Genomic DNA, 17570 nt, shown 5'->3' on the forward strand with positions numbered 1-17570 from the left:
AGCAAACACCTGGTGGACCTGTTCGTCTGCTAAGCTCATCATACGAACTACTTCTCAATCCAACACTCCTAAGAATGGTTGTAAGGCAGAGTGTCAGGGAGAACAGGAGCTTCTTAAAGAGACAGAAGCCAATTTCTAGGCGACAAATTACAAAGTCAAATTTCTTTTAAGCCATGTTTGACAGTATTTTTTATAACAACTGAAGGCAACATACCTACTTGATCTGTGCCATTTTGGCACGTAAGACCGACCCTTTAACAGAAATCCCTTACCACAAACGTACATTTAACACAGCAACAATTCAAATTAACTGCTGATATAAGAGGGTTTGCTTTAAAAGCATGTTTGTAGAGGATTATGCTATTACAAACAACCCTGGGATATGAATGTGAACCCAAGTTGAAACAGCAATGTCAAACTAAAGCATCATGAATAATTATATTTTTTTTAAAAAAACAGGTGTAAATTATGGTCATGTCAGGACAAGGGAAGAATAAATATAATCTCAACCACTTCATCACACCCTTTTAGGAGTTATATAAATCATAGGCTAACTTTAGCTTATAACAACAAACCCCACTTGTAAACACAATGTAGCCTAACTGTAAATTAAAGACCATGTTAAAAAAGGTTAGTAATCACTCTGACACCCTGGAAATTCATTCAAAGATCAACTAATTTGTTTAAACATTTCTTTACCTATTCCCATTGTGTGAGCTCATTGTGGCGCATCAGCAGGTAGATTCAGTTTTCCATTTTCAGCGCATTAGACTAACAGCAGTGGGGCGTCCATCAGACTGTGAAACAACAGGTTCCAAAGGCAGGAGAAACAGATGCCAATTAGGGTCCACATTGTGGTTATGTTTTTTTTTTCTTCTACCTTTTATTTTCTCCCCTTAGTTGAATCTCCTATGCCAAAACCAACCCTGATTCTCCATAATATCTATGATATTTTATGTTTCACTTATTGAAGTGATTTACTGAAATAAATCCACCATTCAGTTAGTTCATAATATTCTCAGAATATTATGTTTGAATCTGTTTGAATCCAGGTATCACTGAGTTAATGGAGCAATAGAGCAAACCCTTCAGTCAAATTCTTGCCTCTATCATAATAAAAATATGTGGACCGATTAGATTTCTTTCTTGTTGACTTGACCAACTCACTCAAGCACAATGTCTACGCAAATTAGATGTGTGCCTTTTCAAAACATGCGACACGTGTTTGGGTAGTTCAAACTTAAAAATATAAGCATTTTAAATGTCATTTGCCAGCCTTGAAAATATGTATGATGGTTGTAAGTTGAAGTAGACCTGATAAAATTGCAGTGGCACCACTTCAAGCTGTGCTGAAGTCAAACATTCTCTGGCTTGTTTCACTCTGGGAATCATAGTAATTGGGATGTTTTGCCCTCTGGGTTTATTTGCACTGTATGAGACAACATTATTCATCAGTCTTTATTATGTAGGGAATAGAATAGCACTCAAACATTTTGAATCTTATCATGGACTTAAACTGAGTAGCTCCAAAGTAAGACTAAGATTTTACTGACAAAAGAGTAACTATTGTTGCTTATTCTTAGATACGCCATGCATGCATACCTCTACTACAGGATTGCAACTCATTAATAACATGACCTAATCACATCTGCCAGTGTACTAATTGTTTACCATACTAATACATCAATGATTTGATATAGGAGAACAAAACTCAAGATAGTAATGTCGTAAGAAAGTAATGCATCCAAAAATGATGCAGTAAATCAGAGTGAATTTTATGCCATTGATCCCAGAATTTATAATTCAGAACATGAGCGAATCATAAGCATCACATAAACTTTAAAGATGTGATGAGACTGGATGTATGACAATCTCTCATTCATTTTCACATTTAGACCCGCAAAATAAGAGGCAATAAGCACAGTAGATATCAGGGAAGTAAAATCGAGAGCAGAGCTCCTATCAAGCTTTTTGGTTTTATAATTAAAGGTTGATTCAAAACTAAAATCCCAATAATTTGATGTGGTGGAGTCCATCTTACTTAACATGAAGCTGTGTCGCTGTTATCAACATAGTTTATGAGCTCTTTGATTAAATGTAAAGACCGAGACAGTAGCCAGACATCTGTTAGGAAATCTGCACAGTGATTACACTGCCTCATCTCCCAGAGACTCATAGCAACAAATGATGTAATTAAACTAGAGTAATACTGCCTCTTGGCCTTGGCTTCCTTCCTCGTGTGGACTCCAGTTGTGGTATCCTCTAACCCTATTATATATATATATATATATATATATATATATATATATATATATATATATATATATATATTTTATTCTTGCATATTTATAACAGCTCAAAATCTTTAGTTAGGGGTTCACTCAGTCTAAATTGCTATAGTCAAGTAACTAGGTGACACCTTGAAATTAGGCCTCTGTCTCTTCAGGAAGTCATCGCAACATTGTTCCTCTACTAACCCTCTAATGTTTTTACCGGCATTTCACTGATAATCAGTTCGTATCATGAGCTCAACAGATGTGGCGTTCAACCAGGTGTTTGCCAATTGCTGATATCTATTCTGAAGGAGCTGAGTGGGGAAGTCGTGAGGGAGGGCATCGTGTTCTGTGAAGCTTGGAAACTGCAGCTCTGAGGAGGAGCTTCGTCCTTGAAGGCAACGCTCGGCCCCCCCAAGCATTTTGCCCAGCTGAATGGTTGAGGGAATAACATTGTAACTTGATTTAAAGTTGTTGTTTTTTTAAAAAGTTGATTTTACATAACACTGCCACTTTAAATTCAAACTCTCCCTGACCTGCAGCTTTCCCACACTCCAAGGCCCCCCTGGCCTTCGTTGCCTTAAGTCTTGCTTTGCAGAAATATGTCTTGGCTCGCTCCATGGGCCAACAAGCTTCTAGATGCAGAATGAAAGATGTATTTGTCATTAAATCCTTTTTAATGTACTCCTACCTCTGTTGCGATAGTGTAATATGTATTTTTGAATTGTCTCCAAACTCATTAAAAGACAATGAATAGATGCAACACTGTGTTTAGATTCCAATGTTTCTCCACCACACATTACCCATAAAATATCTCCTTTTATGGGTAAAGTGTGGAAGATATTTATCACACTACGAAGCAAAATAAGTGTGAGTTACAATTTCAATCCGCCCTTGTCTAGAGAACTTCAATCACTCAATTTCTCTGAGCAGTATGCTTCCAATCCCACCAAACAGCTGGCCTGGCATTTAGAACACATGGGGATTAGGGGCTTGATTTAGTTAGAGGCTCAATCCAGAGTGAGACCACACAAGCACTTATGATGCCACGTTCTCCTCTCTGCTGGCTTTGTGGTAATGTCCTTCTTTTTGTTTTGCTTGCAGACATACAGTATGCCACAAATAATGCCACATGTAAATTACTTATAATCATTGTAACACACCTTAAATATTATCCCTCTCCCCCCTCTTTTATTATGTATATATAAAAAATAAATATTATACTTGTCAGAGTTTGTTTTTAGAATATCAAATATTTCTCTTGGTACCTTGGACACATCCTTTTTCTAACTATGATATTTTTAACTACTGCTGGATTTACAATAATCTCTTGGCTCTTGATATTTCCCATCTTGCCCAGTCTATCGTGCCATCATAAGCCCTGCTGATAATCATATGCTTTCACTCTGACTTAGGAATGCAAGGTATGCAACCCCTTATGAAGGTAACGCTGCTTGTGAAAAGCACAGGTCTGCGTCAGTGCTCTTTGACAAGACGTACAAAAGAGGAATCTGTCAAGTCAAGATTTCCCACTGACTATCACCTCTCATTGGTTAGTACAAGGAACTAATTTGCATGTGGTGGGAGTGTCCTGAGCCAGCACTGAGATGAATGACTTGTTCAAGTCAGAGAGAAATAAGGCATAGCACTCGGCAGAGGTCTGCTCAGCTCAAAATGCCTGAGTTACTTAAGATGTCACTCTTCCTGCTGTAAGTGGAAAGTGCTGGACACGGACATAAACATGTTCAGGAGCAGGTACTCCAGCAAACGAGACAGCATATGGGTAAGTTTTCAGGTCATTTCTATTTTATTTTTTTTTTTTTTTTGTAATCACTGCAACCCAACAAAAATCTGTTTTGTTGTGATAGTGACTTTTTGTACCATCAACATGGATATATAAGGTTCTTTCTATTGTTATGCATTTTTACGATGGGAACTTCTTTAATATAAAATAAACTCTTTGTAGCAAATGTCATTTTAAGCCGTGGCTTAGATTTATTTTCTTAACTGGTGCCTATAGTGATGCTTGTAATTATTAGATCACTCAGATTTCACAACATAAAACAAGAATAGAATTTCATACAGAACTGCAAACAAGAAATGCTCAGTTTCACCAAAATCATAGTTTTCTGATACTTTGCTGTTGTTGTTTTTTTTATCAATCTGAAATATCTTTTATTTTCTTGTATTACAGGGTTTCTACATCCTTATGTTGTACACCACCCCCCTCTCATGTCTGGCAAATTTCAGTCAAGCAAAAGAGCTCATCTATAAGATAAAGGAGGGATTACCCAAGGGGACTTTCATCGGGGCTATTGGAGTGGACTTACGTTTGGATTTCACAGTTGAGCCCCCCTTTTTATTCAGTCTCACTCAAAAGAAGGTCAGTGAGCAGTATGTGAACATAAATAATACTACAGGGGAGCTTTACACATCCGCTGCTGAGATTGACAGGGAGACCCTCTGTCCTTACAGCTCAGAGGAGCAGGGATGTTTCCTTTCACTGGACGTGTTTGTGTTGCCTCAGCAGTACTTTCAGCTTGTCAAAGTAAAGCTTTTAATTGAAGACGTGAACGACAACAGGCCGAAGTTCCCCACAGATGAAATCCGCATGTCTGTCCCAGAAAACACACCAATAAATGGCCGTTTTGCGGTGGAACAGTCTGCTATTGACCCGGACCTGGGGATTTATGGAGTGCAGACCTACTGGCTGGTTAACGACTTTGGTGTGTTCACTCTGGATGTAGAGGAGAATGATGGAGGTGAGCTGACACCATTCCTCATTGTGACAAACTTTTTAGACAGAGAGACGCAAGCTGAATATGTTACAGATATCATTGCAGAAGACGGAGGGACCCCTCCCCTTCTTGGAGCAGCAACTTTAAAAATCGCCATCACAGACGTAAATGACAACTGCCCTAAATTTACAGAGTCACAGGTTAATGTCACTCTGCACGGGAATACCAGCAAAGGGGCACAGTTGGCACGTTTGCATGCTTTTGACCCTGACCTTGGTGCTAATGCACAGATCAGCTACGCTTACAGTGAACGTGTGCCAAGGGACACCAGGAGCTTGTTCCATTTGGACAAAATTACAGGGGGGATCAAGCTAGCCAGGAAACTAGACTTCATCACAACTACATTTTACAAACTGACGGTTCTGGCCAATGGACCTGGCTGCATCCCTGCCGTTGCAACTGTAACCGTCTATATCACCAAAGTGGTTACAGGACCCCCTGCTGTCATACCTAGATATATCGCACCCGAAAAGGATGGAGTGGTGACATTAAAGGAGTCTGAGCCAGCTTTTTCTCCAATAGCATTTTTTACTATCAAAAACATGGACAAAAGCCAAAGGGTGGACTGTTATTTGGAAGGGTTTGGTCCCTTCAGGCTTGTCCCATACCAGCAGTTAGAGAATGAGTATTTACTAGAAACAACAGAGACCTTGGACTATGAGAGGACTCAGGAATATGAGCTAATTCTGGTTGCTAACAATACTCAAGGTCTGATCATAAAGACTTTCCTAAAGGTGCAGGTTTTGGATGAGAACGACAATGCACCAGTGTTTCAGCAGTCTTTGGTGGAAATATCAATTGAGGAAAATAATTCACCAAACACATTCCTGACTCAGCTCCAAGCCTCAGACCCAGACAGTGAAAGTCGAGGGGAGGTAATCTACATCCTTGGTGGGGATACTCCTGGGATTTTTGTTGTGGATCGTCTGACGGGGGTTCTGACTGTTGCGACATCTCTTGACAGAGAGGAAAAAGAAAAATATCGGTTCATAGTTAGAGCAGTAGACCAGGGGACGCCCAGGAGGGAGTCAATTGCTACGGTGGTGGTGACTGTACTGGACCGCAATGACAACAGTCCACGTTTCATTAACAAGGATTTTACCTTCTTTGTACCAGAGAACTTTCCTGGGTATGGGGAAATTGGTGTCCTCTCTGTGACGGATCCTGATGCTGGTAAGAATGGGTGGGTAGCCCTGTCCATCCTTAATGGCAGTGACATTTTTATGATAGACACTGGCCGAGGTGCACTGAGGGCCAAGACATCCCTAGACCGTGAGCAGCAAGGAACGTACCAGCTGTGGATTGAGGCCGCTGACGGTGGAGTGCCAGCGCTTTCCTCTGTTACTATGGTGACTGTTCTCTTGTTGGATGTGAATGACAACCCGCCAGTTGTTCTTTTCCCTCAGTCCAACCAGTCCTACATGCTGGTGCTACCTGATACGACACCTGGAACATCAATAGCAGAAGTGTACGCGGTGGACAAAGACACAGGGATGAATGCTGTGATTGCCTACAGTATCATTAAAAGGAAAGGGGGTGAGCCAGGGTCATTTGCCATCGACCCAGAAACAGGGAACATAACATTAAAGAGAGAGCTCTGCAACAGGGGGCTTTACAGCCTTCTAGTGAAAGTTAGTGATCACGGTCAACCTGAACCGCTTTACTCAACGGTCATGGTTAACTTCTTTGTCAATGAAACAGTGAGTAATGAGAGTTACATCCAAAGTCTGCTGACCAGGGACGTTGACATAGAAGTTGAAGAGAAGCCCTGGTACATCAGTCAGATGACAGATGGGCCAGAGAGGTATGAGCTGTTCCCCTGTCGGCCCATCCTCATCAGTCTTTCAGTGGCGTGTCTCGGGTTGTTTTCCCTGGTTCTCGTATTGATATCATATATATGCTGCAAGAGATTCAAAAAGATAAGGAAGAAAAGATCAGAAGTGGAAGTACCTTTAAAATTGAAAAATGGCTCGACGAACTTTCTGAACAGAAAACTCAGGCAGATGTCAAACATCTGATCATCAGTTTTGTACATATCCAAAAACCACCACTGTTTACATGAATGTTTACAAACATAACTGTAAGAAGTACAGCTCTTGCATAAAGCTGCTGTTTTTGCTTTGGTAATTTTAATGTTATTACTGCAATATACCCAAGAGAGGAAGAGCTAAGTTTAAAGTTCTTTTTGTCATCTCCTACACGACACATTGTATTTGTGACTCCTTTCAATTAATTCAAATGTGACACATTAGAAAATTCTTGGCAAGAAAGTAATAATGGCATTACAGCAAAGCAACAAGAGCAACTGATTAGATCACAGAGTTATTTTGTACATATTGTAAAAATTGTTTTACTATTTTATGTAACACTTTTGCACTGGTACAAATATAGAGACGTTTCACCACAGGAGGTCCGTTCTCTTGAATCAGTTCAAGAAAAAAATTATCCATTGAGGTTATCAGTGAAAGTTAGAAAAATTTTAAAATATATATCTATATATATATATATATATATATATATATATATTTTTTTTTTTTTTTTTTTTTTTTTTGTTGAAAAAACTGTCCATGCATATTCACGAAGCGAAAATCCAATTTTTAAATCTGAATGTTGTGGAACAGACCATTTGTATGTGGACATTTTTAAAACCTACACACAGACCCCTGCCAAGCTTCATCAGAACAATCAGCCTCACTGTTTAGCTCTTGATCAGTTATTTTGGACTGGATTGAGTTTTGTCATACATGTTAAAAAGACCCCAGAAAAAAAAGCGTGCATGGGGTCGCCGTCGGTGTTTTTGGTTTATTTTCTAATCTTGTCTGAGCACAGTGTGAGTAACTACAAAAATACTTCCACAACTGAAAAGTACCTGAAGCCATGGGTAGTCAAACATATTTAACATAAAACCCCTCCCAACACAGCTAAACATTTATCAAAGATAATAAATGAAACCATTTTCCACTATTTTTTTTTGTCATTTATGTGCTTGATGTTACACATGTCAATCTAATTTAAAGAATCATGCCATTTTTAATGTGTCTGTAAAATGTATGAAAGTGTATGAAAGAGAAAATCTGATAAACTATTAAAGATATTTATTTTTTATAATATATTTGATATCATCCTATGTCTCATATGTCCCATAGTTTTAAAACTGTTTTTTTCTGTGAAATTCTTTATCCTATCAAGAAAGATTCAAGATACTTTATTTCACCTCCATGTATGTTGTTTAATACAGCAACTCACAGATTCAAGTTTACATTTGTTCTTGTTAGCTTGTTATTTAAATATTAATAATATATAAACAAATGCATTCATTCGATGTGTGTCTTTACTACATGCACAGATCTTACTTGTCTCTTCACACATATGCACCAGTTATGGGGAAATTGACTTTTTAGAACAAAATAGAATAATTTGATATCAGTTAAATTCACTAAAATTTAGATACAGTTTTCTGTTTAATGCATTGCACTACGCACAATGCAAGTGGCACGAAACAGTTGAGAAGCAGCCTGAGACCCTGTATTGCTGTCAACACCTGCATATGTCAGGGCTGGTACAGTAACACCCAGAGTAACACCTTAAAGGTAAAACATTGCTCTTGTGTGGAAGGTCAAATCAACTTTCCTCACCTTTTTTGAGTTGCACTGTACCACCATTACTGCTACAACCAGTACAAATTCATGAAATATCACCCATGAAATTGTGAAAGTGGCCGTGACACTTTCTCCCCCAACATACGAACACCTAATCTTCAGCTTTATGAAGGTGCCGCTTCCCTGCGCAGTTGCTTGTTTGTGTTTACTGTGAAAGCTGTGCAGACACAAAGCCTTCAGGACTCCGTGTTTTCTCGTTAACGGGATGTGCACTCCCCAGAGAGGAATTCTGTTGTATTAAGCACCACTGAAACCTGTTTGGCTTTCACAAAGCGGCAAACATCCAAACAAACCTGTGCTCACAATGTGCTCACCCAAGCAGCTTCTTAAGTGATTACAGGCTTTTCAGGACGGAAGTGTGCCATGCAGGCACAGAGCACATCAGGAGCTATCAGCCTCAGTGTAATCCTCAGTAATCATCACCGGCCAAACTGTGCATTACACAAATAGGCTGAAATATGATACATAGCATGCACATACTAGATGTGCACACAATGATCACAGGTAATAATGGAAGGTGCTTTAATGAGAACAAAATATCTCACAAGGCGCGACATCAAGGGAGTGCATTTAATCTGCCTTATGCTCCAAGACAAGTATAACTGGATTCAAATGCTTTTTTTTTTGTTCTGCGTCAGTGAAACTGTTTTCTTAAAGGAACAGCCAGGCAAGTAATGTGTTTCCCAAAAGAAGCCCTCTTGCTTTTGTCAATAATATCACTCATAGTTTACTGTGCAGCATATTACGGCGCCTGCTTCAAATGTTGTTCACCCTCGGAAAATTAGGTGCTCTGTCGTAACCTAATTCATCAAGCAGAACCCTCGCTCAGTCAATACCCTGGTGACGCATTTCAATCAAGGCTACACCAAAAAAAGCTTGCAGCCAAGTAACCCTTAATTTGGTGCGGTGTCTGGATAACTTTACATTTGTTTTTCACACTGTGCAAACACTTGCAGGAACGTGATTAATTGCAGAAATAACAATGAAAGTCTTACTTCACTATGTCCCTTCTCTCACGCTTTCAGCTTTTAGTTTTTCAGTGGGCCTCTTTTTTTGCCTTAACATGCTGGGACAGGAAACGGTGATACCAGACTGTTGGGTTATTGTAGCACTCATAAGCAAGGTACTTAAGAAACACTAAAGTTGATAGTGTCCGACAATATCATATGTGTTTATTTGCTTGATTGAGCTCAGTCTTTGTTTTGCTAACATGTTTATTTTCTATAATGTGTTAGATTTGAAGCAGTTTAAGAATAATGACGACTATATGGTGTGCAAAAATAACATATGCACTCTTTCTTTTCAGGATGCTTTCTACTCTTAAGTTATTTCTTTTCTCACAAGGCGTTGCAGGGGAGTGCCAGAACTGTGTGCAGAAAATCTAAGCAGCAACATTTGATAACTTAATAAGGAGGTAATACAGACTCGAGGCAGCTGTGATACGTTACCTGAGCAGAATATTCATGTCAACATGCTCACATGCCCACGAAATACCAACGAGTCCCTCATGTTTGTCGCACTAAAGAAAATCAGGATGGAAGACGAGATTATCACAAGAGTACTTTAAGCTTGTCCCTCAAGAAGGCTGGACGTTTTTTGACAATGCATTGTCAAAACGTTATTGTCATAAATGGACTTAGAAAATAACTAGAACATCTAAACATTCTGTTTGTATTTGGTTGAAAGACTTGCCTGAAGATTTTTATTTTATTTTTTTCTGTAAGGGGTATCTTAAAAACTTGGAAGTTGGAACACATTTCCTGTATATGTCTACAGATTAATTGAAAAGCATCAGTGCATATCCAATATCAGCTCTTCATATCACTGAGAATTGTGACCAATTAATTCAGTCTTTGTTTAATCTGAAATGTGAATATTGCTTCTTAACGAGTGTTTCTGTCAAGAGTTTTGTGGCAAACTCCCAGAAGGTTCTCTCTTTTCACCAGGTTTAAAGCACCTGCATGGCTGTGTCGGTACATTTGCATTGCTAAATTGCTGCATCACACCTGCTGCTGCGCATTCATATTTTAGGCCTTTGTGCCACTGTAATGCTGTGATGCATATGCTCCCTGAGCACTCTTTTTCTTTTGCTTCTGGTGATAGAGAAATACTTTTTGTGCAGTTTATGATTGATTTTGTGCAAAAATCGCACTCCAGAATGAACCGGTTTTGCAACAGACAGGACCTCGAGCAGGTGTGGGTGCTGTAATCTATTAGCATAAATTTCTCCACTGCTGGTGTGAAGGTACCTTCATTGCTAAATAAGCACTTATTAGTTTTGACCGTGGTCTTAGTTTTTTTCTGCACTTTACTTATATTTTGTAACTGCTGGGTAGTTTACTGGAAGTTTCAGAGTTATTTTAGTATAAAATTAACATAACGCTGATTTAAAAAAAACAACAACTATTAAATAAGGAATCATATTTTCTTTCCCTTTCTTTAGAAAGGGTTCTTTGGTCAGTCATATTCTAAACTTCAACTGAACTCAGTTAACCGCATGCTGCAACGTTGCCCTGATCTATAAAATCAGCTGTAAGATCTTATTGAGCTTAACTTGATCTTCGAGGGGATGTTTTGTTAAGTGGATCCCGCTCTGGGTTTTTCAAGGAGAGGAACAGCTGGGAAAGGTCTCAGTTAGAGACACGTCAGAGCTTTTCCACATGACTGATCCCCATCAGTGATAGTTCTGCTAAACCCATCAAAACAAGGGCAGAACAGGCCTTGGACAGGTGACTAAGTTTATTGTAAGAGAATTAAACACTGCATAGACAGTGTTACATACAGATACACATACACATCTCAACCTTTGCCCCTGCATACTTTCTCTGTTTTCTATCACCATCTGGGCCTTTCACCCCTCCTTCCAGGAAAGTCTATCTGAAATTACATTAAATTCTTAATGGTGTAGACAGCAGGTAATTATCGTCAGTCACAGCCTGATCCCATTTCCAGATTGGCTTAATTGTAGGTCCCTGCCTTGAAATCAAACAAATAAAGACACAATGAGAGGCCTAGGTTAGGTTACACAGCTCCAGTGAATGAAGGAGGCTACATTTCCCAAGTTATGACATCAAATACGGCCCACTGCCACAAGAACACGCACACACGCACGCACACACGCTTTGTTCAATCTTCAATAATGTATCTCCATATTCTCCCAGTGAAAATCACTGCCTTTGATCTCAAACATCTTTCATTTGCTGTGATGCAACAACACATAATCCAATCGCGCTCTTCTGATCCTGCTGTGGATTACGTTACTAATTTCCTTTATTCCTCCGTCCCCATTTCTCTCTCAGTTTCATCTGTTTCATTCCAGCAAAAACACAAACAGGAGTTCAGGGATTTAACTGTGGCAACTTGGTTCTAAGCAAGTCATTTTTTCCCACAACTGCGCTCTGATGATTTATTATAGTGTCATGGCACTGGATTTATTCCCTTTCCTAACCAGTACAGTAGACCTTTGGATGTTATTATTATTAGTATTATTATTATTATTATTGTTGTTGTTGTTGTTATTTCAACAATCAATTTTGTAGATAAATTATATGTTAGATTTCAGTCACATTTAAGGAGTGGAGACAATTCCAGCATCTAGCAGGCGCAAGGCAAGACCCCAAGCAAGACATTACCCCATGCTGAAAACAAACACCTACACACACACCTACGCACATAGGGGCATCTCAGTTATCAAAAAACATAGCTTGTTTTGTTTTTCACGGCCCGAAAAAGCTGGGCCACCCAGAAAAGACCAAGAAGAACATAAGAGAACTTCAAAACCAAATCCACAACAAAGATTGCCAGCGACTTTGAACAATATGTGTGCTCCTGAAGAATATGGCTTAATACAATGCTGAACTCATCTCTACTTCTTTGTGTAAAGGGATGCAAGCAAATGACAACACCACTAATTTATTTCCTTAAGACATGCTGGCAGTCTTGATTAACATCTTTTGATGTTATTTTTTGTAAAGAGAACATTAACAATGTACTCCAGAAGTTTATTCTGAAAAATAACTACATTTCCACAGCAAATCTGTCTTTTTTCTGAAGTACAATTGCATTTCGGTGTAAGCCCCTAGCCCTAATAGGATTGACTGCACTGTGAATGCAATTGAGTGCCCATTTTTGCTAACTACTGAAGCGGGTTTCTATGTAGCTGATGCTCTTCATGCTTGGCTGTGGGTGCTTGTGCTTATTAATTAAAGCTGCAAACTAAATTTTACATTAAATTTAACACTCTGGTTACTTAGCAAAAAAAACAAGGTCAGCTGAATCATCCGTATTTGTTACCAAAGTGAGTTCGGAAGCAATAACATTAGAATTTTAAAATGATCAGAAATTTGACGTTCTTTTGTCCTACAGTTAAACAATATGTCTTCATAACCTGTACAATAAGACACACTTGTTTTATGGTCTGACTTTTTTCGGTCTCCATTTAACTCAAATATTTTTGCATCAAGCTCTCAGAAACTAACAAAGCTAACATCATTAGGTGAGCTTTCCAAAATTGATAATATACACAGAAGTTTTACATGTAAACAGATATATGCACTGAATGTAAAAGCTCTTTAAACAATATCTCTTTATCATGGACTTGAGCAAATATAAATAATTTTGGAAAGAGTGGTATTATACAGAGTATGTACAGTCAATTCAAAGGCAAATATTATCAAAAAAATTATTTATTTTAGTAACTCAATTCACTACGTGAAACACAATATGGATACATGATACACAGACAGGTCTATTAAAGTCTTCTGTTAATTCTGATCATTTCTTCATGCATAGCTAATGAAAATATGACATTTAATCTAGAATATTGCATAACACTAATAAATACAGAAATCTAGGCTTACTGAAAAATGTGTTCAATATCTGCCTACAGGTTGTTAGCCTTAAAAGGTACAATTGATCCAAAAAATCAATACGTTTATCGCTTAACCAATATTACGCCCCTCTTAGGATTCAGACACAAGTATCTCAGCCATTGACTCAGTTTTTTTTTATTTGCTTTAATCTGCATAATACTCTTTATACACCTTGGATATACAACCCTCAGCTCATTGTAAATACTACCATCTGTTGTGTGCTGTGACTAACTTCCAGATAAACCATATTATTTGTGTTCTTTTTGAAAAGCAAAGGCGGGCATCTTCCAATTGGACGAGTAATGTTTATCTTCTCACAATTACATGTCAAATCTTTAGAAAAAAAAATGTAACTTTTGAATACATAATGGCTGACCCAGTCTTTAAATGACCAGCATACATAGTATGCTGTAATTCCCATGTACAGAGGTACATGTCTGTCATGGGGTGGTTTGATGGTGGTGAAGAGAGGACGCAGGCAGACCCAGATGAAGATGATAATGACGAATTTAATGATGAAAGCCAAGGAACAGAACAACGGGGAACGGAACAAGGAACCAAATGACGGCAGAACTGACAGCACAGGGAAACAGGCAACACACGATCCGACGAAGAACACAGACAACAGGTGAGACTAAATACACACGGGGTAATCAAGGGAACGAGACACACCTGGGAGACAATCAACGGGGAAGACGCAGAGACTCACAGGGAACAGGACCACACAGAAAAAAGTCAAACACACAGAAACACGGATCATGACAGTCTCCTCTCTTGATCCCCTTACTCTTTTAGTGATCAAAAGAGTGAATTAATCAAGGCCTTGGTGTCTCAAGAACTGAAAACACCATCTTTGGCTACTGATAAATTACATTACTGTGTTTATGTTTAATTTACTCTGTACACACACCAGCTTTATATGACGTCTAGTTTCCAGGCCTGTAGGTACATGTCAACCACTTCGGTGTTGACATTTGTTCCCACTGTCCAATTCTGTCCCCTGTATCTAACTAATGACCAACACTAAACTTTGTTTAACTGGCATCATATATTAGTTCTGCATATTTTGAGAGCAAACATGGGAAAATTAATTACTAAACCATCAAAGAGGGTTATTCTGCTCGTCCCTGAGGCAAGTCATAAATGTTGTCGTGAAAGGAAATAAGTGACAGGACAAGCACACTACTACAAACAAGTGCCTATTTATGGTCAATATGTTGCATCTTTTATTGGTTGGGTGAAATGACCATCAAGCCTTTGGTTTGAATTTAACTATTGTTTGCTTAAATTTAACCCAGCAGCATGTATGTTTCTAATTAACTGGTTGTGGTAATAAAATCAAATTAAATTAAGACTTACTCATGTTCTCCATTGTATTGTGTAAGTCAAGATGTGATAGGGTAGACTATATGTCAAGGGTCAATTGGTTAAAATAAGTAAAAAATGAAGTTGGCTGTTGACGTGAGGTTCTTTGAAGTAGTAGTGAGTTGTTATCATCTTAAAGTAGGAAGAGGTCAGTGGAATGAATTAGCAGACATCTTCATACCACAGAAAGGCAAATGGTTTGAGTGGAGTCACTTATGAAAATTTTAGAAATTTGTAAATACTGCAAATTATGTCATTGCAATGCACAACAATATTATATCACCCGATCCTTCTCCCATATGCTCATGTATTTCTTCAGCTGGTTGTTGCTGCTAAATAACCTGCCCTGGGGCTGCTTGTTGGCTGAGACGTGTTATTTTGCATATATATCTCTGCCAATACGTTAGCAAACCTTTGAATTTAGTCTCTTGCGTTTTTTGTGTGGAAAAAAAAAAATGAAGTGCTTGGAGCCATGCCTGTGAGATACTGCCTGACTGAAGCACCGGCATCCCTGTTACATAGACAAGTCCTTGCCAAGCTGTAGCCATGCCAGTATCAGCACACAGGATGTGATGGTAACAGAATAGTTCTCTCCAGATTCTGCTCTCTTTGGAGTTTCAACAACCGCAATCTCTGTCTCTCTCTTTGCTCTTTCTCCTACCAACAGTTCCTCCTCTGTATTATCTGGCTCATACAGATATGCTCCTGTGTCCCCTGAAAAGGCAAGGTCATCTTTGCTGCTGCAATTGCTTACTATCCTATCTCTAGACGTTTCAAAATAACACCAGTAGAATGACCGTCTCACATGATTGGATGGCTGAACTATTTTATGTAAAGGAAAAATACAAATAAAAAAATGCATCTTGAATGACTAACCTTACTCCAGAATGAAATTGTCTCTCTCTTTCTGCAAATTCAAGTGAATGATTTTGGTGCACTTGCAGGTAGGTAAGCTATTAATCCCACTTTAAAACTCTAGAAAGAGCGCTAAACGATGGATTCCCGTTTTAAAGGCAAAAAAAGGAATTAAGGCTGAATGAACTACCCTCCCACCTCCTACAAAAGTGGTCCTTTTTTCCATCTGAAAAAAAAAAATATCAGACTTCAAAGATAGATGCCTTTTAGGGTCAGTCTGTCTGGCTGGCTGTCTGAGCTGTGGCAACATACCAAGTTAATGGAGTGCCAGATGAGCTTTCCTTATTAATATTGGCCACTCATGCATCACAGGAAGTTGTTTCTGTTTCTGTCAAGGGGAACTAAGCCTCCTCACTTAATTTGGTGAGTAAAATGTGTGAGTGCGTGTGCGGGTGTGTGTGCGCGTTTTCATTTGTGTGTCTATTTCTATTCCTCTCATTTACCTCCTGATTGGATACATTATAACTTAGTTCCAGCCATGTTTGCACACTGGTTGAGGACAGTCAGAGCATTTGCTCATCACGTAAACATGCACTCTGTAACCTCAGGGACTAATTTGTCCTTCCATATTTCAGTGTTGTATTTGATGGTGGTGAGACAGACACTTCACCTGAGACAAGAGAACAAAGTTATGCTTTGGTCTACATGACAATCAGAGGGCAATGGGGGAAGAAAGGGAGAACAGAAAACCCACCTAACCCCAGAGATTATTTGTAGTTTCTAAGCTTACAGCCGCAGGCAAAGGATCACAACAAAAATGCAAACACAAACGCAGACAGGCACACAGAGCAGGCTGAATAAGAACAGAGAAAGAACATGAAAATAAAAACCTGTGGGTATTTGGATGTTGATAACTGAATAAGCCTGTAAAACTGAAATGTAAAGTTATTTTCAACATGTTTGCTAGAAATTAAATAAGTAATAAACATGCCACAGTTTCTCAGTTAAATTTTTTCCTACTGGTGTCATCGACATGAAATTCACACCACAGTTTGTGCAGAATTATTAGACAAGCAATGTATTTTGACAATGTTGTTAATTTTAGGCATATTTTCTAACTCCAAGCTGGATAAACCCGAGTCCTTAATAGAGATATGCACAGCAGGTGATATGTATCTATGTACTGGGAGAGGGGATCGCCTAAGAAGGTCAATACTCTACATCAAGGTGTACGTAATTAATTGGCCGCTTCTTTTCTTTAGTCAAAATGACCCCAAAAGAGATTAACTGGCTCTGTACAGTCAAAATTACAAGTCTCTCAGAGGGATGCAGCACTTTTGAAACTGCAAACATATTGGAGTGTGATCACAGAATCAACAAATGATTTGTTAACAGTCAAACAGGGTCACAAGAAAAGTGTTGAGGAAAAAACGGCACTTATTAAATGCCAAGGATGTAAAAAGAATCAACCATGGTGCTACTAGGAACTTTTAAGGTTTCTCTGTCAGAAATCTTAAGAGAGGGGCATCTGGCAGTTTCTGGCTTATGCTAAAATTATGTTAATTCAGCTTCTGGATTTTTGGGTCCAGTGGTGCTAATTAGGATATTTAGATGTTTAGAAATGTAGCTGTGACCATTACCATTTATAGAGTATGTTCACAAAAGCAAGACTTTTTTTTATGAAGATCTATTTGCTTTCTCCAGTGATTTGGCCACAGCTCCAAGAATACTTTTGAGATACTATCAGAT

The 17570-nt window shown here is 38.7% G+C and overlaps 1 protein-coding gene across 1 annotated transcript; it reads left to right on the forward strand.

Annotated features, from left to right (window-relative positions):
* Positions 1-3846: 3846 nt before the first annotated feature.
* On the forward strand, positions 3847-7548 carry pcdh20 (protocadherin 20). The gene is made up of 2 exons (XM_015001670.2): positions 3847-4056; positions 4468-7548. Exons 1-2 carry the CDS (start codon positions 4015-4017, stop codon positions 7087-7089), a joined length of 2664 nt encoding a protein of 887 aa, XP_014857156.2. The 5' UTR covers positions 3847-4014; the 3' UTR covers positions 7090-7548.
* The last annotated feature ends 10022 nt before the right edge of the window (positions 7549-17570 follow it).

The sequence above is a fragment of the Poecilia mexicana genome, unplaced genomic scaffold, assembly GCF_051168715.1.
Source record: "Poecilia mexicana isolate PSO_F unplaced genomic scaffold, ASM5116871v1 scaffold_3, whole genome shotgun sequence".
NCBI classification, from domain to species: Eukaryota; Metazoa; Chordata; class Actinopteri; order Cyprinodontiformes; family Poeciliidae; genus Poecilia; species Poecilia mexicana.